This window comes from Struthio camelus, chromosome 1 (assembly GCF_040807025.1).
Source record: "Struthio camelus isolate bStrCam1 chromosome 1, bStrCam1.hap1, whole genome shotgun sequence".
Classification (NCBI taxonomy): domain Eukaryota; kingdom Metazoa; phylum Chordata; class Aves; order Struthioniformes; family Struthionidae; genus Struthio; species Struthio camelus.
In genome coordinates this window covers 135,022,957-135,045,993 of record NC_090942.1, presented here as the reverse complement: position 1 = coordinate 135,045,993, position 23,037 = coordinate 135,022,957, and the positions used below count along the sequence as shown (strand labels likewise).

Below are 23,037 nucleotides of genomic sequence, written 5' to 3'. Positions count from 1 at the left end.
TACTTCTCACACTGCACGCTTATCCTTCAGAACTACCCATGCGGAGTTTCCTGAGAGACAAAAGCCAACCTCTCTCAATCAGATCGCAAGGGACATGAATAAATTAAAGAACAAAAAATTAAGTAAGTAGTTTCATAAGGCTTTGTACTAACTTTTTTGTGCTTCCTCCTTTGGTATCTCTGCCATCCAGTTAAATTAAGAGCTTATGGGCTTGTTTAGCATAACCGCACATGGTCAAGCCATATATTGGGAATTCCCTTGGATTCCCAGGCCAAGATCCACAGCCCCTCCATGGTGTGCAATTCACTGAAAGTTAACTGGTGGCAATTGCCATATCTTTAATGTGTTGCACCATACGACTGGCAGCAATGTTGATTCCCATTTCAAACAACAAAGACCAAACCATGGACCTCCTCGTGTTTACGGAGGAGCAACAACGCTCACTTAAAAAACCTGATGGGGCAGCAGTGGATTGAAAAGTGGCTTAACTCACCAGTTTGGTCTAGATAAGAAATAAATACAAAACTATAGAAATCAGGATGGGAGAAACACTGGTCATGTGTATTTTTTCTTGACAACACAGCCACTAAAATCACCACTGTGGACAAAGCCTAATTGCCTTGTTTCTGCATTGTGCATTCCGGCTAAGGTACATGCGTAACTCCGCAACAGATTTTTTTTTTTGGCATTCAGATACATGGAAGTTGGAAACATAAAGAAGGTAAAGATTTAGCGGAGGATACATCAGAGTAATTGACGGAAGTATGAATGCTCATTAGAGCTCTAGTTGGTTAACAAAACTCAAACAGTGTCTTGGGAAAAAAATTAATGGCAACTTATATCAGAACAGTACCACACAGCAGAAAACTTCAGGCTTCAATACACATTGAAACTTACCTGAGAACTGCCTTCAGTGTCCCCTGTTTTCCCGCTCATTGAAGGATACAGGGGTTTTCTTTAGTCCTACTGTGACACTTCCTGCCAAGCTAGCAGACTCTGTAGCCTAAAATCAGAGGATCTGGTGACAGATATCCATTAAAAATATTCACAGTTTTAAGGCTTTAAATAAGCCCTTTATTTTTTAATGAAAAAGATGATGACGACGACAACTTTCCAAAAAGCAACTAACCCCCTTTCCATCTTCTAAAACTTGTGATCATTTTAAAGTTATATTTACTGATCTTTCTTTTTTTAATTAAAAAAGTTTCTAAAATGAGATTCTTTTAAGAAATTGAAGCCCAGTTAATTAATTTTATAGTTTTATAATAACCAATGAGCAGCATTAAAAATCGTCTGTAAACACCACAAACATGACTTGTCACCAATTGTATAATTCCAAAGTACCAAAACTATAGTCTAGGATAATAAACAGAAGAATATTAATTGAGCTACCCTCTTTCCTATGCACTAATGAAGCGAGTGACCCGATTCACCACTATACCTGCTGACTTCATAGGAGTGGGATCAGAAAAGGTACCAAAGATATTTAAAAGGATCTGACAGGAGCTTAAAAATCCATGTTATTAGATCATTTGCTGAGTTCCACTTAACTCTTTGGGACACTGGCTCTGAATTCTTCTCATCGGAGACATAACTCTGTAAAGGGAAGGTTAACTACACTTCTCTGTATCGTTCCTTTCACCCTAATTAAGTGCAATATATCATATTTTACTTCAACAGGCAATTTTTTTCCCCCTAAAGATAAGGTAGATCTTCTGCCTGACAAAATATCACTTTATACGGACACATTTTGCATAAATCTTTATTCAGAATGTCTCCATTGTCCATTATTAATTTACTGATACTCATGAAGATCTAAAACATCACAATGAATTCCTGTTTTATTCGTGTACTCTAGCTGTCACCTTAATTTCCATAGGAATTCTACTGGAATAAGCGATGCTGTAAATACTGGCATCATATTGTCACTTCTTTCTTTAAAATCTTTTAAAGTGTCAGACTACATGGAGTAATATATTCAAAAGGGCTGTTATGGCTGAGCTTTTTGACAGAGAAATCTTAGCATGTATGAACACACTGCGCTAACAACACATGAGCTAACTTTACCTACCAAAAAAGCTCCAAAAGCCTTCCACTAACAAATTCAGAGTTTTCTTTAAAGTCAATTTTACGTATAAGCCTAGCAAGCAGAAAATATTAATTTAGGTCAACTCCAACAACAATTGCTCTTTCTTGTCATATTAGAAGTATGTCTGAACTATGATGCTGAATTTAATTACCGAAGCTTGATTTCAAATATGTTTTAACTAGGACTGTGACTGAATTCTGATGTTAAATGATTAATTTGCAGTGCTAAAATGTTGCACTGGTCATGCACTTTCACACCCTGATACTGTCTCTGCATTTCTGGGTCTTGCTTTTGTATGCATGCATGCGTGTATGTATTATTGTTATTATACTACTGCCTTGCCATTGCTGCATGCAATGATAGGGAAAGCAGTGATCATTCTTGGCAGGAATAATAAAAGATGAGTTTAAATAAAAAGTAAGAAAACATTCAAATTTGTTTTAAATTAGCACATGAAAAATAGACAGTTTTCAGAGCACTAACTCTTAGGATGCAGCAGCCTTGTAAAGTTGCCTGTACCAGCTGAGGGAGTCTTATCTCACCTTTAATAAAAGAATGTCAAGTCTATTTTTACTATCAATCTTCTGGCTCTTCCCCCCAGAACAGACACACAGAAAAAAACAGCCCTCCCAGATTTCGTTCCTTTTTCTTCTACTGTAAGCCACAGACCCTCAGTCTAATAGGAAACTCCTCACTGGGATCGGAAGTTGAAAGACGTGGGGTTTACCATTACTAAATTTGATGGGCCTCAGGGTTCAATAGGACTTAGAAGAGCAGCCAGGGAAACGTTACTGCCTTATGCCGGTCATTAAAGAGCAGCTCCTGGTTGATGCAGGATGAGCCTGCAGAGCTTGGGCACTGAAAATGAGAGAGCTGGGGGACACAGCTCTAGTTCAGCACAGCAGGCACAGAGAGATACAGGGACAAGCCATCTCCCATACAGCCAGCTCCTTTGAATATGCTGTTCCTCTGCATTAATTATGAACGACGTGCAGCTTTTTTATTGTAATATGGCTTTACTGAGTCACATGTTTCCCATTACCTGAGCTGAAATCTTGCAAGTGCATGCCAGCAATTTCACAAGAACCTTTCAAAAACTGTGGAAAATTTCATCACATCACTTTTCAAATGCATCCTTAGTCCAGTGTGGGGTTTGAGGTTTTGGGGGGAGAAGGGCTAGGTCTTTTTTTTTTTGGGGGGGGGGGTGTTAAATAGAGGACCAGGAATTCTGCCTAGCTGTCACCGTATTTCCTGAAGTCAGCAAAACGACAAAGAACAAGCAAGGGCAACATAAACTCTGAATCCGCACCGTAAGAAAAGAAGGCGAAAAATGCCATCCCCCCCCCCCCCCCGCTTTCCGCTGCCCGACGTGCTCCGTTACACAAAGACACCTACCCTAACACACCACCGGCCTCCCTCTCAGAGTCACCCCCCCCACACGCACCCGTATGCGCTTCCCCCCCCCCAGCCCACCCCCAGGCACCCTCTGCCCCCCGTCCCATCCCACACGCACCTCCCCCCCACACCTCCCCGGCCCGTTATCTCCCACCGCGGCCGGCCCGGCCCCGGCGGAGGAGCCCAGCTCGCCCGGCGCCGCAGCCGGCAGGGCCCCCGCAGCACCGGGCCGCGGCCGCGGCGGAGGCGGAGGCGCGGCGGGCCCCGACTCACCAGGCGAGGCTGGGGGCACGTGTGCTCGAGCTCCTCCATGGCCTCCCACAGCCGCTCATCAGAGAGGGATTTCGGGATACCTGCGTCTGACTCAGCATCGGTGGCGGACACTGGCATGGCCAGCCGCAGCCGCTCCCCCCCCCCCCCCCCACCTCCCGCCCCGCCGCCGCCGCCGCCGCCGCCGCCCGGGCGGCCGGGCGCGCTGCTCCGTTGTCACGCCGCGCCCGCCCCCGCCGCCCCGCGGGGGGGTCTCCCCGGCAGCCGCCCCGGTGCGGGCGGGCCGGGGGGGGGTAGGGGAGTGGGCGCAAAGCCGCCGCGCGTCGCCATGGCAACCGGGCAGCCGCGGCGCCGCCGGCGCGGGGGACGCCGCGCGTATTTGCATGGGGCCTCCTGGTTGGCTGCTGCTCCCGTAGCGCCACTGCATGGGGCCCGGCGGCGGCCGCGGCCGCGGCGCGAAGGCCCCGCTGCGGAGGTGCGGGGCTCTGCTCCTCCGGGAGCGCCCGCCTCGGGGGGGTCTGCTGAAATCCCCCCAGCTGTTATCCTCCTGCCGGCTGAATTAGAGGCGAAATGTGCTTCCTGGGTTCGTAAACGGTCTTTCTCGCTCCCTGGGGAAGTATGGTCGAGATGCGGAGAGCTGCGTTTTCATATACCCCCTCCCCCGCTAAAAGACTCCACATTTATTTTCGACTGCAAAACCGCCACAGGCACCATTTCAAGGTACAGCTTCCATGGGCCCCGCATGTGAAGGACTCGGCGTGTAAGAGCCGGCCCTGCCCGTGCCGTGCTGCCCCGGTCAGGGGGCTAGCCCGCCTCCGTGCGGCAGTAACTCTTCCACGGTGACCTGCCGTCTTCGAGATAGCCGCGTTATAAAAAGCGTAAAGTTTCACTCCTTCAGAACTGACAAACTCCAACCCCTTGGTAAGTCTATCACACAAAAAAAAAAAAAAAAAGGGAAAAAGACACAAGACACAAGGGAACCGTTTATGAGGAGAGAGGTTTCATGAAACGGCCCGGCCACGCGCGCGCGCGCTCTGTGGTACTGAATGGACAGCTCCCGGCGGGAAGGCGAGCCGCGGCGGCCGTTAACGGCCGCGCGCGCGCGCGGCGGCCCCGCCCCGCCCCGGCCGCCGCGGCCCCCTGCTGCGCGCGGGCTGCCGGGTGGCATCTCCCCCCTCCCCGCCCCCGCCGCGCCCTGGCTTCCTCAGGCCGCACTGTACCTGAAACAGACTTGGAAGGTAGGCTAGGGGTGGAAGGCCGTTCCGCCTTCCTTCTGATACTGCGGGGGGCGGGGGAGGAGGGGGAGATACTAATCTTAAGAGATCAGGTCTGTCCAAGTTCATAATACAAATCCTTATTCATTTTAGAGCTGAGAACAGCGGGTGGACTTTTCAACACAGTAAGAATGAGAAATCTGATTAGACTGCGAGTTACTCATCCCAAGCTGAGATGGTAATGGAGCCTTTAGTAGGCTATGTGATTAAAATGCTTGGTTACTTCTATCAACTGATTGAATGTATATGTTCTTGTAGTTTTTGACATTCAGATGATTTGTGAGGAAGCACTACTTATGTCCTGAGCGCATTTTTGGAACGGAATTGAAATATACGAGTACTTCTATGTAGTATGCATTTTTAAATTAGGGATATCAAAAGGATTCAGCGGCTAAGGAAGTATTTCTTTAAAAATATATATTAATCTATGCTTTGGTTGAGTTTCTAGGTTTTTGCATATTTTTGGTGCTAAAAAAGTCAAGTTGTTTTTTAGGAAAAGGAAATCTGTGTAACATTTTTTGTAAAAAATAATTGTGTTCCAACAAGATATAGATGAAAGAATGTGATTTTAATGGAGCCTTAGGCAAAATACAGCTAAAAATTTCTACTACAGCTAAATACTTGATGGAGCTCCCTGACCATTGGCTAGGAATCTACTATATCTACTTAGGAATCATAACTAGATTTTTTTAGTCATCCTGTGCGGCTAGTTCATGACACAGAGCTATGGGTTCAACACAGCAGAAATGAAATACCTGGTTTTCTTACACTTGAAGCGCATGAAAATGTTATCAAGATACTATAAAACTAATACTTTTATAATGGAGGGAATCTATTGGCCTTAACCGTGATAGGTTAGTAACTGTGTAGTTCAGTAGTGCTTAGCAATGGTGGGTACTTTTAACTTTGTTTTTAAATTTCAAACTTCATCAAAGGACACAAGCTTATAAAGCAACCCAAACCATGATAATCTATGAGAGAATTGTGGCTCGTGGTCACTCCATAGGAGTTGAGAGCTTAATTTCAAATGTTTTATCAAACATGGCAAAAGCAGCAGAGCGCAATGAAAAACAAAAAAAGAGCTATGTGAAAGGGAAAGGGATGGATAAGTGAAAAAGAAGTGGTGGAAAAGAGAATGCAGAAAGGAAAGAGAATGCGAAAAGAAAGATCAAGAATGAGGCAGAAGTCAAGAAAAAAAGGAATTACTTACCAAAATACTTAGCTGATCAAGGAAAATATCTGGCCAAACTATATAACTAAATCCCACAGTTGAATCTTTTTCCTGTAATTAAGTTCCTTTATCAGTTATTCTTTCCACATAGACTACTTACACATTATGGAATGTATACTCAAGGGAAATAGTTAAAAACATGATTAATGCAGCACCGTGACCTTAATTTGTTACTCATTTTCTTAGGAGAAAAAATTTGAAGGAGTGCTGTTAGGAGAATATTTGGACAGTATGGCTGAGCAGTGTTAGACCTTCAACAAGACAGACTTAGCAGGTAACCCCTTTAAAAATCCAGACAAATATGCTGGCTGTTAAAAGACCAGTGCTGGTGTGCCGAAGGAGTAGTGCTGGATATATACTCAACTAGAGTCAGTGTCCAACCCTCCCTGACCGGCGTGTGGAGGGGGGAAGAGACAAGAGAAATAGCTGTTCTTGCAGCTGGATGATTGCCAATAAATTGGAAAGGTAAATTCCTTTATCTCTTACTCTGTGCACAAAAGGGTGAATTCCACCTTTACTTTCATGCTGGCAGTTTGCTACTGACTCTGGCTGCGTTTTGATTCAAAAAGTTTTTACAGAGATAAATTTTTCCAGAGGAAAAGAGAAAGACATCATTCTTTACTGTTGTACATAATGTCACATATAAATATATGTATACATACAGATATATGTAATATTAAAGAATGATGTTTCTCTCTTGCAGTGGTGTTATCACCTGTCTAAGCTGTGTCAGAGTTTCAAAGTGGAAATGAAATACTCCTGTTGTTGCTTACTTCTTAATCCAACTTTGGAAAATACCTTACAATTGTTGTTGCCTTCTATCTGAGGAGTGCAATTAAAGAAAATGTTTGTACCTCATCAATAGAGAGGTAGGTGAAATAATGGCAAAGGATCTGGCAAGAAGACTGGGGAAGATTGTGGGGTGTGCCGTATCTGTCAAAATCAAATAGAACTTGTCCCAGGCTGTCTTGGCTCTGAGGACCTTTGTCAATGTATTGGGTTTATGTTCTTGCGTAAGATATCCTAAACTGTACTTTCTTCTAGCTGGGGGCGAGGGCAGGGGGAATAAGCTTTCGACAGGCTGTGATATGTGTTCGTTATCCTTTAAAATATATACATAAAATATATTTATACAGACAAAAAATTTGATTTGACTGGAAAAGCTCAGCAGGTGGTCTTCTGTGAATCCTTACATGAGACCCAACTTTTAAAAGAACAATGGAAGAAGAACGATGGTTGGGAAGGTTTGTGCATCTAATTTTTGTAAGTATCCAAATACCTTGCATCAGGCTGAATAAGGTCTCTTGGGCATCCTCCTGCCATTTCTTCAGAAGTTACAGGGATATGTAACCACTGCCTTTAATGACTGAGCCCTTGGTGACAGCTGCTTGGGTTTGAACAGACATCTGACGCATAAAAATCCTGTCCCTTGGTGCATAAGTTGATGTTATATGCAAACAAGCCAGGAAACCATGATCCCAATCCTCTTAACACTAATTCCAAGATCTGAATTGTGCAAATAGGGAAAAATCTTAACTGTTAGGAATGCTCCCACTGATATGTAGTGGGCTTTTTCTGTATGGAATTTATATTTGCGAAATGGAACAATTAATTCTCCAAGTATGAAAGATATCAACAAATAGTATATTTAACTGGTACATTTAAATCCTCTCCTCTCTCAAACTGAACGTATGATCTCTGCCTGAGCTTCTGAGGATATAGAGACAAGTGGTCTGTGTAGAATCCTCTGTATCTTCAGGTGTTCACTTTTAAGTATCCCTCTGCCTTTTTTTTTTTCAATGTAGCCATTTAACACTATTAAAAACTTGTAGTGGAACATGGGTCAGTGCCCACAATTATAACTAAATAAACTTAGATTACTTGTAGACTCCAGCATTTATAAAAACCTCTACCATGCTTTCACCATATTACATACGTTAAACTCATTCTAGCAGACTAGCATTGATAGTCCAACATGACTGAAATCTGAACATGAATTAATGTGTCCACTTGCCCTGGGAGGAGAAGGGGGGGTCTTCTCATTTCTTTATCTTAGATGGATTAAGATAGGCAAGAAACTTACTCACTACACCAAGGGTCATAGATACGCTGTTTAATGCATACTAATTGCATCCATAGCTTAAGGTAAAATCCCTAGAAGCATCAACCTGCACTTGGAAATTTTTAATAAACCTGTTGAAGACCTCAGACTGCTTGAGGAGAGAGAAGATATGCATTTCATAATTAGCTAACAAGGAAAGCTTTCTGCTCCTTCTACTGCTAAAGCAAACCTATAGCCTGCTAACTTCAGCGGAGTATAGCGACTTATAGCTAAGCCGCTTGCATATGAGGTAATTTGGCTTAGATGCACTCAATTATGCAGAGTTCTTACAGCTGCAGAGAAGTCTGGAAATACTCCAAGAAGTCCCCAGGCTAAGGACATGTGCTTTGGTAATGCAAAGATACTCCATTATTCCCATGCTCTTTGTGAAAGCAGGGACTGGAATATATTGCAGCCCTTACAGAATATTATGGAGTGTTTAAAGTGCCTCAGTGGATCTCAAGTACTAGTTAGCACAGCAAAAGTTTTATTTAAAATCAACTTGACATGAGAGAAGCTACATGAGTCTTCTGACTTACAACTGAGCCATAACGAAGAAAAAAGGACTGTCGTATATTTTCTCTGTCCAAAAGTCATCAGGAAACTATGGACTTCAAAGCCAAACATCTACAGAAAACAACATAGAATAAATTATCAAACATTTAACAATTGAGCTCGGTTTTGGTTCAATGTATATATTTTGGATCTTGAAGGCTTTAACAACTGTCAGCTGGAAGATTTTTTAAGACAGAGGAATGGCTTTATCTGGAACAAATAGTTAAAATATTATCTGTGTATCTGTCTGTCTATATATCTACCTATGTATCTGTTTCTTTCTGTCTATCTATCTATGTTATACTAATTCCAGTCATGCTAGAATTAGTAGTCAAAAATAGAAGAAAAAGATACCTTATTGCTGTCATGGTCAAGTGTTTAAGTCATCTATTTTTAGACTGAGATTAAAACTCCACAATGCTATATTTTTTTTCCATCTCCACAGGGAGAGAATGAAAGGGATCAATTTAAATACACACCCTTTTGGTTTTTACTGCCTCCAACACTGTTGCTTTGCTGTTTCTATGTAATGTTATCTGATACTGCAGCTTTAATTCATTTTTAAATTGTAACTTCATCATTCTAGTGGAGTGCACAGTACTTACAAACTATCAAGTTCTTGTTAGAATTAATCCAAAACATTTCTGATTTTCTCCTATGAAGGAGTCATACAGAATTGTATCTGGTTTATATCCATAAGATTTTATATAGATGTAGTGATAGTCTGTAAATTATTTAAAGCAAAAATGTAGGATTTGATATAGCATAATCTTATTTCTGGTTCTTTCTATAATTCCATGGTAGAGATGTGATTTTTAATAAATGCTATATTCTCAGAAAACTTGTATGGAAACAAATTAGACAGTTTTCACGTAAGATTTTAATTAAAAATGTCATACTAATTCCAATATGGTTTGTAGGTAAATCAGCCAAAATCCATATAATCCTGAAAATAGGGGCCTTTGATGATGCCATTTATCCATGCTTTATAGCACTGTTTTGAATAAGTGGGGCTACCCACTTTGTGGTAGGTTCTTCATGTTCCAGCTCTCTTATGAACTGCTTTTATAAACAATTTTGAAGAAAATCGTGAGAACTTATGGTTAATTTTTGACCAAGAGGATATCTGTTTTAATTTTTTCTACAGTCAGAGAGCTGGCCATATAGTGCTGAAAATGTTAGGTCTGCTTATCCTGTTATTAGATTATTTTGTTGTTCTTGCTAACTTTTAACAACCAGGCTTTCAATTATTGGGTTGTTATGGAAGGACAGTCTTTGCTGCAGTGGGACTTTTCTGCTGAATGCACAGAGGTTGTGAAGCATTTAGATTAGCTAACAGCTAATTAGTTGGTCATTTCCTTCCCAGAACTGCAGCAATCTAGTGAATCCATTTATATCACTCTTTTACCTCTTAGAAGGTTTTTCTTAACATCTATCCTGAATCTCCATTGCTGCAATCTAATTCCCCTCCTTGTTGTTCTACTGGACATATATGACAGATTTATTCTCTTTTTCTTTTATGTGCCTTGATTACTTATGATTAAGGTTTTCAAACAGCAGTTTCAGGATTTGGAGTACAGATCTCACGTTCAGCAAGTAGCTTGGTATTTTTGTCCCATCTCATAGGCTTTTATTCTAGACTAAACAGCCTCACTTCTTCCAATGGTTTCTCATAGGTCAGATTTTCCAGACCTCTGATGATCTTCCCGTTCTCTTTTTGGTTCCCTATAGCTTCTTTGCAGTGTGATGTAAGCACAGTACTATAGCTCTGACTTTACCAGTACTGGGAAATATAATGCTGAGTATTACAGACCTCAATCCTGTTTATATATGTCATAATAAAGTTTGCTTAGATGATTCATGTTCTAGCAACTGGTTACATATGCTGTCTAATTTACGAAAAATCTCTTTCCTATTCACATTTAAACTATGTTTTTTATCACCTTCTTTCTCTTTTCCTCAACAAGCTATAATTATCTCCCTTTTTGTATCAGTTTAAGTCTCCCCTCTTCCAGCTTTCTAGATATGCCCACCAATCCCCTCAAATCCACACAAAAACCTTTTCTAAGATTGACTTTCTCGCCCATATTTTTTATTCCATTCTCTTCTACCCATTTTCAGTCTATCCACTGCATTCCACTTCCCCACCAGCTCAATTTCAAGCTTCTTGGATTGACCTTCAGTATTCTGTTACTCTATCTTTTCTAATATTATTAGCCTCCACCCTTTTCTCCAGCCTTCTTGTCAACCTTTACTTTCCCATTTGTCAATTTTTCATGCAAATGTCTTTGCAGGTCTCTCCCCATACCATCTCAAATGCAGACCTGCTGAGGAAAACGTATTAAAAAAACCCTACTATAAACGGCATTCCAGTGATTTTTGAGGGCCCACATTTAATGTGTTGGATACAAAAAACTTACTGACTGGAGGGTTTGATAATCTGGGTAGAGTTACACAACTTATTTAAAATGAAATATGTACTGATGCACTGTAAAATGAATACACGTTAGCTTGTTCTGTTGCTGGTAGTTATCAAGACTGTTTTGACACTTCCCATTAAGATTATTTGACCCTTTCCATTAGAAGATCCCGTTTCAAATGCTTATAACTTTGCCAACTTTGAAACTTTTGATCCGATATGTTACAGGCTGGGCATCTTCTAGCCACTGAGCAGTTATAGAAAACTTCTACCAGCATAATCCAACTGCTTCTGTAAAAGACACTGAAAATATCCTGTAGATATTTTGGGGATTTTTTCTTTGAAATATTCAAACGCTTTCATAACTGGGAGGAGAGATTTGACATTTGGCTGAAGGGCTGGCACTCGTGACAGCAGTGTGCCGTTTCTATTTGCATGAAAACTAGGAAAATTCCATCTTGGATATAAGTCACTGTCTGCATGTACACGATAGTGATATACTGAACATTGTATTGGTTTTAGCTGCTGAAGTATCTAATGGAACATGAAAAATCCTTTGTCAGTCACAGAAACTGCCTATGTTTAGTTCTGGGACTTGGAAACTGAAGAACTTTTCCTGTAACAGCTTCTTCCATTTTGCCTTAATTAGGGCAGACCAAAACCAATTGGAAGGATTGTCTCTCTCAGGTTCACTACTACTTTCCTGCTAGTGTCCAAAAGGAATAATCAAGCACATCTTACTCAGACTTGGATGGATAGAAAAATCGGTGACTGGCTAGTCTTGCAAAGCGCGATCAGATGCCAGTGGAGTGGACACACACAAGGGAGAGACATCTGAGAAGTGCTACAGAATGGTAATCATTCTATAGATCAGATAAGGACAACTCAAATTTGGCACCTGTCCTTTGTAAAACCTTTTAACTGTAGACTCCCCTTCAGAAAGGGTAATCTCAGCCCCTCCTTTGTGATGGTAAATTACATGGTTTCTAAGGCATTTCTGTACTGTAGCTGTAACGTTTTAAAAAAGAAGCATAACCTTCTCCCAAGACATAAGACTAGAGGAAGCTAGTTACTCTGTTCTGAGAGTAGAGCATGAATAGCATGCAGTAAAATAAGACTTAGATCACATTCTGTAGAGTGAGGCTGGGAAAAAAGCATTACGAAATAAAATAACAAAATCTAGTCAAAGGCTTGACATTTACTGTTTTTACTAGTAAAAAGTAGTAAATTTACTACTAGTACAAAAGACTAAGCAAAGTGTGGGAAACAAAGGCTTCATAAAGCAATTTGGTTTGGAAAGATAGAATGAGAGAAGGTAAGATGTAGACCGTAAAGAAGCAACTATGGGAAAAGAATTGCATGCACTCTCTGGCTTTAAAAAGTTCAACACAAAAGCCAGATTGTCAGTCCTGTATGAATTCCTATCTAGCTTTAAGTTTATCACTAATACTATAAATCCTTTCACTGAATAATTTTAGCGAAGCTTCTCAAACCTTATCTAGGCATACTTAACCATATCATGAAAGTCCTAGGACTAATTTTTCACACTTTACTCAGATGTAATACTGAAACTAGATTACTGTCATTTGCTAACTCTCATATTCAAGCACAAAATAGTTCTGGCATTTCTGTGGGCTCTCTGCTGTGTTTGAATGGAGACAGTATATGCTGGTAAGTCAGATATGTTCTTTCCATCGCTGAACACCTCAGAAGAGTGAGGCTTCACTGTTTTCAGTAGCAGCCTTCTAGGAGGCCTCTGGAGCATGGAGGGGAGGAGATGGAGAAGAAGGAGAGGGAGAGGGAAAACCCACCCCACATATTCTCCTGACGCATAGGACAGGAGGTTGTGGACTCCATCCTTGAGGTATTTGAACGTTGACTGGACAAGGCCTGAGCAACCTACTCTTTCTTGGACCTGCTTGAGCACGGTGTGGACTAGAGACCTCCAGAGGTCCAACTTGAGTTATTCTACAATTCCACATGTAGACAAGCTAGCTACAGCAGGATGACAAAATGAGTTATGCTGTAGTCTTAAGGGGAAGAATAGAGACAGCTTAAGAGCCACTGTAAATCTGGGAAAGGTAGAAAAAAATTGGGAAAGCTGTAATGGTTGAAAGATCACAGGGAAAGTGGAAAAATCTCTTCCCAGCTTCTGTGTCATTAAGGAGGCACTTGTGGATTAAATAATTTCTTCTAAGTGGGTCATGTGTTTTTGAAAAATACATGCGAGAACAAGAGAATTGAAAGTGACCCTCAATAACACTAAGCTTCTGTATTTTTATAGCCCAAGCACAGTGAAATATTAATGATATAAAAAGGTCAAATATAAGTTTGGAAAGCAATTTAGTATTTAAAACTGTGTTACAATAAATTAAGGGTGCTGGCTATGCAACTAGATTGACATGGGATCTGCATGTCAGGGCCCTGAGTATACTAATAGGCCTTAATGGCCCTGACCAGCCTCACCAGCGCCTCCACCCAGCCCCTCTGCCCTGTCACCCAGGCCCAGGACCCCTTTCAGCTCAGGCATGAGCCTTCAGTCCCTGCCTGGGCTATGTTGTAGGTGTGCGAGTCTCCAGCTCCAGCTGTGCTGCAGCTGAGCCTGGCCATGGACCCTATTGATCCAGGCCCAGACGAGCTCGTGGACTGACCTCCCGTCCTACCCTCAACCTGCCTTGTCACCATGGACATGTCTGGCGATCACTGGCTGTGTCTGACCCTGTTTACCACCACTGGAGCTGACCCTGACTTGCATTTCTGGCTTGTCCACAAAGATGAGGCAGGTCCGAGGCCTTGTTTGAGGATCTGGACTCTTGACTGTTCCCGACTACCGCCCTCAGGTATGCCCTGCTTGCCTTCCTTAGCGCTGTGGGCCTGGACCCTGGCTGGCAAGACCCCTGCCCTACCAGTCGTGTTACTGCGCTGCTCCTGGCTCTGTGTCCCTTAGGGAGCAGCCAGCCCTCGCTGCACCCTTTTCAAGGCCTCAGTCGAGTGCAGTGGGGCCTGGCCCATGGCTGTGCAAGGCCTTGCCCCTACAATTCCTCCGGAGTGGTCAGCCTGGTCCCGGACTGTGATGTCCCTATAATGCTGAGCCTCTGCCCAGCCCCAGGCTCCTGAGTGCACCGTCCTCCCAAAGCCTACCCAACGGTCTCCAGCAGCTCCCTGGGAGAAGGTACCCCCCAGCCCCAAGTCTCGCATGCCTTGTCCTTTTCCTCATTCCATATCCTTGCACTGGCTCCATGTCCCTTGAAATGGACTACTGACAACCCACAGCAAATACATGCCTCTGCAGTAAGTCCCATCTGAACCCAGACCTCTAAGGTGTGAGAACACACACCTGCTGTCAGGGCCCTGAGGGCACTAACAGACCTTCATGGCTTGTGACCAACTTCACCTAGAGCCCCCACCCATACCGTCTGCCCAGGGGCTGTGTTTAAACTTTCAGTCCCCACCTAAGATATGTTGCGGTTATGCCTGTCTCCAGCTCAGCCACAGACATGCCTATGCCTGGCCATGGGCTCTGTTGATCTGGACCCTGACTCGTGGACTGACTTCCTGGCTTGACTCTGGAGCTGCCTCATCACTGCGGACTTGCCTGGTAATCACTGAGCTGTTACCGTCACTGAACTTGACCCTGACTTGCATTTCTGGTTTGACCTTGGAACTGCCTCATCACCACAGAGGTTTGATGATCTGGATTCTTGGTTGACCCGGACTACCATCCCTGGGCCTGCCCTGCTCACCTCACTCAGGGGCTGTGGTTGCCTGCCAGCCTTGTTATCATGCTGGGCGGCTCCTCTCTCTTAGGGAGCAGCCAGCCCTTGCTGCTCCCCAGCACTGGGAGCACAGGTTTCACTTACATTAATTCAGCAACAGAGTGCCAGAGAATTGTGAGGGTTACAACTAGACTGGTAAATATTTTAAAGCATAGAAGCTTATCATGATGATTTCCTCTCTTCTGCTGCAGAGGCTTGAAACACTGAATACTGAGAATATTCACTATTGGAAGTGTATTTGATCTTCAGCCAGGTCTTGAAATGTAACAGCCTCTCTGCAATAATGTTCTGCTTATACATTAATTGTTCATTTTCGTGAAATTGTAAAGAGAGAGTGCTGAAAGTAGTTAAAACAGAGACTTTCATGCTGTGGCAATAACTGTATGCTTTTGAAAACCATTGGCACCAGACTTAATTCTTAGACATTATAATTATGTGAGGGCTCATTCTCCGTGAGTTTGCTCTAGCTTGTCTTCCCTATTTAATTTACATTATAATATTTTGTACTTTTCTTCTAGGCTTGAATAGGAATATTGTATTAGGCAGGCAGGTGATTGGATTCTGATCTCTATTACAGTTAGCGCAATTCCATTGATTCTGGTAGAGTTACTAGGATATGTGGTAATTTAATTGCAGTTAGAATTTAATGCTTCTTTTTTTTTTTTAATCTCTGGATGTTCAATCCATAAACCTACTTTTTTTTTCTGTTAGAATGGAAATTAATGGATGCTGTGGTTTTACTCTTTATTTTACATTTACATTTCAGAGCCTTAATGTCAGCACAGCAACACTGTTCGCTTCATCCTGATGTTAGCAGGTGACTCAGGAAATAAAAAAGAGCTGTCTGGTGAACAAGAGGCATTTACCAGCCTAGTAAGCAAGGTGCCTACTCTCCAAACGTAAATGCTTCCATTATCTTCTTTACTGATAAACAAATGGACAAACATTTAATTCTCCATGTTTCTATCAGCTAATTACATGTGAAGAGTTTTGAAAACAAAGACCTTTTGGTAGGTAAAAATTATGAGTTTTTTTTTTTAAATTTACTTAATCTGTGCTCCTTTAATAGTGTGTTCCCCCATACAGCCAATTTTGATAACTGTAGTAGTTTAAGTAATTTGTGTTGAAATATCACATGAATAGCATAGTAAGGGGTTGCTAAAATGAACTAGTCAAAGAGCTGAAGCATACGAGATGTAAAACTTCAAGTTGAGTAATTAATTCAGACCAATATCATAAGGAATATAAATAAAAGAACAAAAATACTCTGTGTTTGTGTGTAACATACACATAAAGCATATATACCCATATAAAAAATACACCGGTGCACTAGTATACACACATATACACACTTGTCCACAAAGATAGTCTGGACCTAACAACGATATAATAATGTCTAGTCATTTAGGCAGACATAGTGCAGTTGAATTTGCACTCTCTGCTGTAATTTATGGTCTACTTACATTCTTTTTTTTTATACTACCCCTTTACATTTCAACAGATTTTTTTATCATTAAAAAAACCTACCACCCATAAGCTGAATGCATAATGTCTAAGTCTGAGAGATTTAACTTTTTGTCCTTCTGTCTTTGAGACAAATCAAGCATGCCCTAGACACAAAAATTATCACAAAAGAATAATCTTCAATACAGTAATTATTTTGTCCTCTTCAGGTGGGCTTGATACTCTTAAGTTAATCTATACTTTAATGTGTCAATATATAGTACTATATATATTAATTTGGAGCTCTTGCAGTGAGTTTACAGTATTTTCTATTCATAACATTTAAATTAAAGTTTTAAGAAAACATGGAAAATATATCTGTGTCACCTTTCGTTGAAATCCGGGAGTGAAGGTTTCCTGTGCTTCCTCTTCCGTACTGCGTTTTTGGCTGCCTACCATCTTCGTTAATGTGCTCCTCTCACACTTGTCTGTGTAGCTATCACACTTTCCTTGAGAGACCTTGAGTGGGTGTGCACTGCACAGTGAAATTCCTACTTCTTGTATTTAAAAGACAGTCGAGCAAAGGTCATGCCAAGTTGTTCTTGTATGACTGTCCCAAGGGAGATTAAAGATCAGCTCAAAGAAATCCACTGTGAGAAAGCTATTTAGCAGGGGAAGTCCCAAATCTTGCTGGGTTATTTCTCTTTTCCAAAGCAAGCCCCCTCCCCTTTCTATTTTCTCCCTGCAGCACTTATATGCTTGTTGTGGTATGCTCTGGAAAACAAATGCATTCCTGTTATGGCCAGAGATGAATGTCAGGATTGAATCAAAATTCATGAAAAAGGCTTTTGTTTGATCTGCACTGTCCCACAGTGGGGCTATGGCAACAATTTCAGTTTGATAAATTAACTGTGTCATTGTGTACTGGCTCAAATTATGGCATCACCTGAATGACAAACACTCTACTGTTTGTATGACAACTGACAAAGGATACTGTTTTATTTTAACACACACAAAAAAAATCTGGTCCATTCAAAATCCCAGACTATTTGAAGGAACATAAACTAGGTATATATGAAATGTAGCATCACTTTTTATTCAATCTGAACAATTTTGTGACATTGCTATTTTATAAATTTCTCTAGCATAGCTTAAAATATTTGAGTAATTTTTGAAATCTGAACCCCACATTACACTCAGTCATGCGATCCTGTCTTGTACATTTATTTTAAAAAGCAATGCATACACTAGGGAAAATATTTGTGTCCCAAATACAAGGCCATGCATATATCAGACAGGCATTATTTTTAAAGCTGCCAGTGTTTCTACGGATGTGGGTTGTTACAGCTAAGCTGACCTAATAACTAGTTATTGCTGAAAGGGGTGGTCTCATTCCCTCATGTGCTTGGGAAGAGCTTTTTGGCTGTTGGGGTGGTTGGGGGCACAGCTCTGCCTCTTCTGGCAGCAGTGAGCTGCTGCATTGGCTTTGGGTGCTTTTTCTGGTCCCATTTAAGACTAGGTCATCAGAGACCGTATAGCATTAAGAACTGGGTAAATAAAAGAAGTTATAAAGAAGGATCAATGTCTTGTAGTTTTTTGTTTCTTGCAGTTACCAACACAAAGAAACTCTTGTGGAGAAGGAAAATGTCAGTTTCAGAATCATAAACGTTCTCTCTTGTAGGTATTTGAAAATAAAATAGTATCTTCTGGCCGAGTAGTACTAGTTAAAACTTTTGTTAACCTATTCACTCTCAAATAGCTCTTCAGAGCTGGGAGCTATCTGCCCTTGTAAGATGCCACACATCACAATACAGGAGTGACTGCCTTCATCCTTTCATGAGCAGCAAATGCTCTTTGAGTAAATTCTGCAAACGGAAGTGGCAGGTTCCTTGGGTAGTGACTGAGGGACACCAGTCATGTCTGAAAAAAGATCAAGGTTCATCTGTGGCAAAACAGCACAAAAAAGCTAAAGTTTCTCAGGGTTTCACAGACACAAGCAGATCTTTTTATTTTATATTTTATCATTGCTATATTTATTTATAAACTATATATAAATATATAATCGATATTTAATTATATTATTTCTTTTTATATATTAAAGTAGGCTCTTAAAGCTTTAGCAGTCTAAGACTTTTAAAAACTGAAACGTATCATTTTCCAGACGCAGTTCTTGCTTCTCAGTTGAAGGCTGGTGTGTAATACTCTTTTGATACGTGTGAATGAAGGGAACTCCCTAAGATCAAGATAAGCAGAACAAATTCCACCTTCACCTCCCTTCCCCGCCAAAAATTAGGTGTAGGCAAGGAGAAAGCTAACAAGCCTCTTCTCAAACTGTTAATGCCCTTCACCACTTAAGAATCCCAGTCTGAATGTATTTTTTCATGTCTAGCAGGGAAAGAAAAAGAGGTAAAGGGATCTGGGAAACAGGAGAGCAACCATCACATTGTCCCTTCTATCACTAAACTGCACCACTACTACCTGTCGGAAGAGACCAGGGAGTACCTACTGAAGGAGTTCCTCAAACCTGTGACATAGGATAAGGATACTTACTCCAAATATGCTAAAAGAAAACCGTGGCTGCAGTAGGATCTTTCCCATAATCTGGCACGGTCGCCCTCATACGGCTTCAGTGGTTACATACATTGCTCAAAAGGGTGTGGGACATGCCTGTCCCTCCCAGCAGCTACCAGCCTGCTGCCAACAGGTTACAGCCTGGCTCCAGCTTTTTGGAGGATCACACATCAGCCACCAGTTCCTCCCGATTCACAAGGGTGCATTTATATCGTTTTTGCCCCGAGCAGTCTGGCACGCTGTGGCTCATAAGCCCCTCTATGCCTCGGGTAGGTACGAGGCCTGCTGGTGGCCGGCCGGCGTTGCCTGGCTGCCCTTGCGTCCCTCTCACACGCCTCCCCATTAATTAATTAACGCGCCCCGAGGACCACGGCTGCTGCCCCTGCTTCCACTGCCAAGCCCCAGCCTTCCCGTTAACGCCAGCCCGCGGCCGGGCCGCCGCCGCCGCAGGCCTCGCCCAGGAAGGGCCTGCGCCTTCCCCGCGGCTTCCTTCCCGCACTCGGCTCACCGGAGGGAGGCGGCCGAAGCGGCCGCCCGCGGGCCCAGGGCCCCGAGCCCGGGCCCGAGCCCCGAGCCCCGAGCCCGGGCCCCGGCCCCGGCCCCGGCCCCGGCCCCGCACGCCCCCACCTCGGCAGCAGCGGCCCGCGGCGCCCCCGACGGCCCCGCGCGCCAGCCCCGCCCCCCGCGCGGGGCGGCCGGAGACAGAGCCGCCGCGGCTCCTGATTGGCTGCCGCCGCGGCCGGGGCTCGCGGGGCTCCCGTCTCGCGCCACTTTCGGGAGCCTTGGCGCGAGCGGAGCTTGGCGGGCGCCATGGCCGAGAGCGGGGCTCGGAGCCGGGGCGGTGAGGCCCGCCGGAGGGGGAACGGGGCGGGCGGGCGCGGGGAGCAGCGTCTCTCCTCGCGACGGGGCGGCGCGGCGGCGGGTAATGGGGCGGCGGGTAATAGGGCGGCAGCGCGCGCGCGGGGTTGGGGGGGGGAAGAGAGCGGGGGGGGGGTGCGCGCCGCGTGCCCATGTGCGCGCGTGCGGGCGGGCGCGTGCGTGGGCGGCGGGTGGGGGGCAGCGTTCGGAGCGCGCCCCCTCCCCCCCTCCCCCGGCAGGGCCGGGCCGGGCCGGTGCCGGGGGCGCGGGGAGCCCCGGCCGGGTGGGTGCCCTCGGCGGCCCCGGGTCCGGCTTCCCTCCCCGCCTGCCTCACCCTCGGGCGGGGCGCGGGCTTCGGTGGCCGTAGGGAAAACGCAGGAGGCAGGGCAGTGGCGCTGCGAGGGCTTCGTCGGGGGGTGCTTGGCGGGGGAGGAGGGGTTGCCCTGCTCCATGGCGGGCCGGGGGGACGTCGGCAGTTTGCGCGACTTGGAAATCGTCTGGTCGCTTAGGATAGCTGTAACGGTACCTTCAAAACGATTGAAAAAAGAAAAAAAAGACATGCTTTCCCCTCCCACCAAATACAGTTTGATTAAATCCAGAAAAGGGTTGATTTCTGTCTGTCACCAGATGTATGTTTCGTAGCCTCCGCTGGTTGACACGGTTGCCCTGAGTTGTCACATTGGTAAGACTGGACTATCCGGAGCTAAAACGCCGTATGTTTACGTTCCTGCCTGTGGCCTGCAAGCTTGGGTGCTCATCAAATGGAAATGCACTAGCGTTTTGCAGCTAAGGATGTGTTTTCATAGACAGCTGAGAGTCTGCTGAGAGTGAAGCAAGCTGAGAATGAAATTGTGTTTTACCTCTACTTCCGGGAAGCTCGAGGAATTGACAGAGGAGCTTGGTCTGTCTGTATAAATACACCCAGAGCGTTGCCTCTTAGCAATTCTGCCGTGTCTGGTACGAGTCAGCATCAGTCCCCCTTTCCTATCCGCCCCGGCCCTTAACCGTATAAATTTTTGTTTGTTTGTCTCAGCCGTGCTGTTTAGGTACAGCTTTATTAACAATCTGACCTCCTTCTGTTGCCAGAAAGGGCCTGGCCAACTCCTCTGGCCGGCTGCCTGGCCTTGGCCCCCTGTGCGAGCCCTGGGTCTCGTCTCCCCGCGCGGGCGGAGGATTCGACTCGCTGCCCTGACACGAACCCTTAGCTTTGTCGCCGGGTTAGTTGTCCGCGTCGCTAAGTTGAATCGGCACGGTTCAGTCTCGGTGGCCCGATAAACGTCGGGAGAAGGGTCAAGAGAAGCGGAGAGCGCCGTGGTTGGGGGGAGTGCTGGGAAGGAAGTACGGGGGGGAGCTGGGGCAGCAGCCTTTTGGTGCCCGTTTGTCTCAGTCTAGCTGCGCCCGTTAAGCGTTGTGAAACTGTCCAAAAAACATTGCTGCTCTGCAGCAGTGTAGGCCTTTTCTGTCTTTTCCCGAGTTGTCATGGAGACATGCAAAATAAAAGGAGCTAGGAAATTTGTAAGGAAAAGTGGTGGGGGGGGGATCCTGTTCAGATAATGGTTAGTGAGATTTGAGATATGCTTTTAAAAACCTAGGTGGTAGGGATTTTTTTGTTTTTCGAGGTTTTTTTTTTTTGTTACCCTTCCCAAACTTATTGCACGTGAACTGGCACCAAGTCTATTTGCTCTCTGTTACTCTCTGAGATCATGTCTTCATTTTAGTTGCAGAATTGGCTTATCAAGAGCAATCCATGAAACTGTGCTTATAGCTGAGTGTTTAATACAACTTAAACTGTTTTTATCTAGGTCTCTGTTTTGATTTTAAGCAATACTGGAACCCTCTGTTAGTACATTACTGAACAGTAACTAGCAAAGGCAACAGCAGTTCATTACTAAACTTATTTCTCTTATTTTTAATTAATTTCAGCTATGGCCGAGTCTGGAAGTTTTGCCACATCGCGTTCTAGACGTGAGAAAAAGTGTAGAAGAGGTCAGCAAGAAGCCCTAGAACGTCTGAAAAAAGCCAAAGCTGGTGAAAAAATAAAATATGAGGTGAAAATTGCTCATCTCTTCTTTTTAATAAAAAGTGAATTTGGGGAGTATTACTGTGTAAGCTGACATGCTTAAATACCCTCTATATGTATCTAAAATTACAGGAAGTCAAAATCTGTCTTTCATGTCAGCTTTTTTTTTTTAAATGATATATATATTTCAGAATGTAACTGTAATTGATTTGCTGTTTTCTGACATCACAGATTTGTTTCTTTCTTTTTTCAAAACTAAAGTAATTTTAGTAACTGCACGTCGAACATGCACCATATCACCTGACAGCTATCCCACAGCGAAGGACCAGCCATTGGAATTTCATTGCTTAATTAATAGATGGGAAATACTTTTTTTTTTTTAAACTTAAAATGATTTTAAACTTCAAAAACATTTCATAGCTTTATTTGGCAAAAAGCATTAATATTAATACACTGTGTTTCCACAAAGGAAATGAAATTTGAGTATTTGACTGATATAACTAACATTTGGCAGTGATTGTAACATTGGTGCGGGCCAATTAATTGCACTGCCAAGAGGAAGGAACTTCCGCATTGAGGTGGATAAGTCTGAAGAAGCTTGGAATGTATCAGTCATTAAGATGTAGATTTATTCAGATGCACAGAAGAGCCTCTTCAGCATTATTATTGGGCATATCAAATGATATTTCTTTTCACTGAGCATATCTCAGTGCTTGAGAATGGAGCCAGAGGTCAGAACTCGCCTTTGCTAGGATCTTTCTTTTTTGACGATATGAAATATGCAGTAAGGCAAGTCAGTTTCAAATGAAACCTCTACCAGGGTTTCAGTAGTCTAAGTTTCAATATACTGTGATAATTTTAAAAATTGGGAACAGATCTTTTATCACTGCCAAAAACAAAAAACCCTTCAACCGAATGAATAACTGCATTTGCTGGTTGTGAACAATTTAATGGTGTATGAAACTCTGGAGTTCTCAGGAGGTTCTTACTAATGACCTATATTAATATATATAGTATATTAAGTATTAACAGTTC

The 23,037-nt window shown here is 43.5% G+C and overlaps 2 protein-coding genes across 10 annotated transcripts in view; one reads left to right on the top strand and one right to left on the bottom strand.

The window, feature by feature from the left end:
* PCYT1B (phosphate cytidylyltransferase 1B, choline) overlaps positions 1-17,211 on the bottom strand; it is a 46,215-nt gene extending 29,004 nt beyond the window's left edge. The window contains exons 1-2 of one of the 7 annotated variants that reach the window (XR_011136010.1): positions 3,758-3,902; positions 898-1,018 (exon numbers count right to left, since the gene is read on the bottom strand). Coding sequence is in view for 5 of the 7 variants with exons in the window: in XM_068917471.1 (XP_068773572.1) it covers positions 3,758-3,874 (117 nt within the window). In the remaining 2 variants the exon portion in view is untranslated. Of the gene's footprint in view, positions 1-897; positions 1,019-3,757; positions 3,909-16,940 lie in introns of those variants that run through there. The other 6 variants (XM_068917446.1, XM_068917456.1, XR_011136009.1 and 3 more) reach the window with 6 other exon arrangements.
* Positions 17,212-19,824: 2,613 nt separating this feature from the next.
* Positions 19,825-23,037, top strand: part of POLA1 (DNA polymerase alpha 1, catalytic subunit) — a 217,964-nt gene continuing 214,751 nt past the window's right edge. The window contains exons 1-4 of one of the 3 annotated variants that reach the window (XM_068917397.1): positions 19,900-19,965; positions 20,789-20,939; positions 21,069-21,199; positions 21,906-22,030. In XM_068917397.1, coding sequence (XP_068773498.1) covers positions 21,908-22,030 — 123 coding nt within the window. In that variant the 5' untranslated portion in view covers positions 19,900-19,965; positions 20,789-20,939; positions 21,069-21,199; positions 21,906-21,907. Of the gene's footprint in view, positions 19,966-20,788; positions 20,940-21,068; positions 21,200-21,905; positions 22,031-23,037 lie in introns of all 3 variants that reach the window. The other 2 variants (XM_068917406.1, XM_068917389.1) reach the window with 2 other exon arrangements.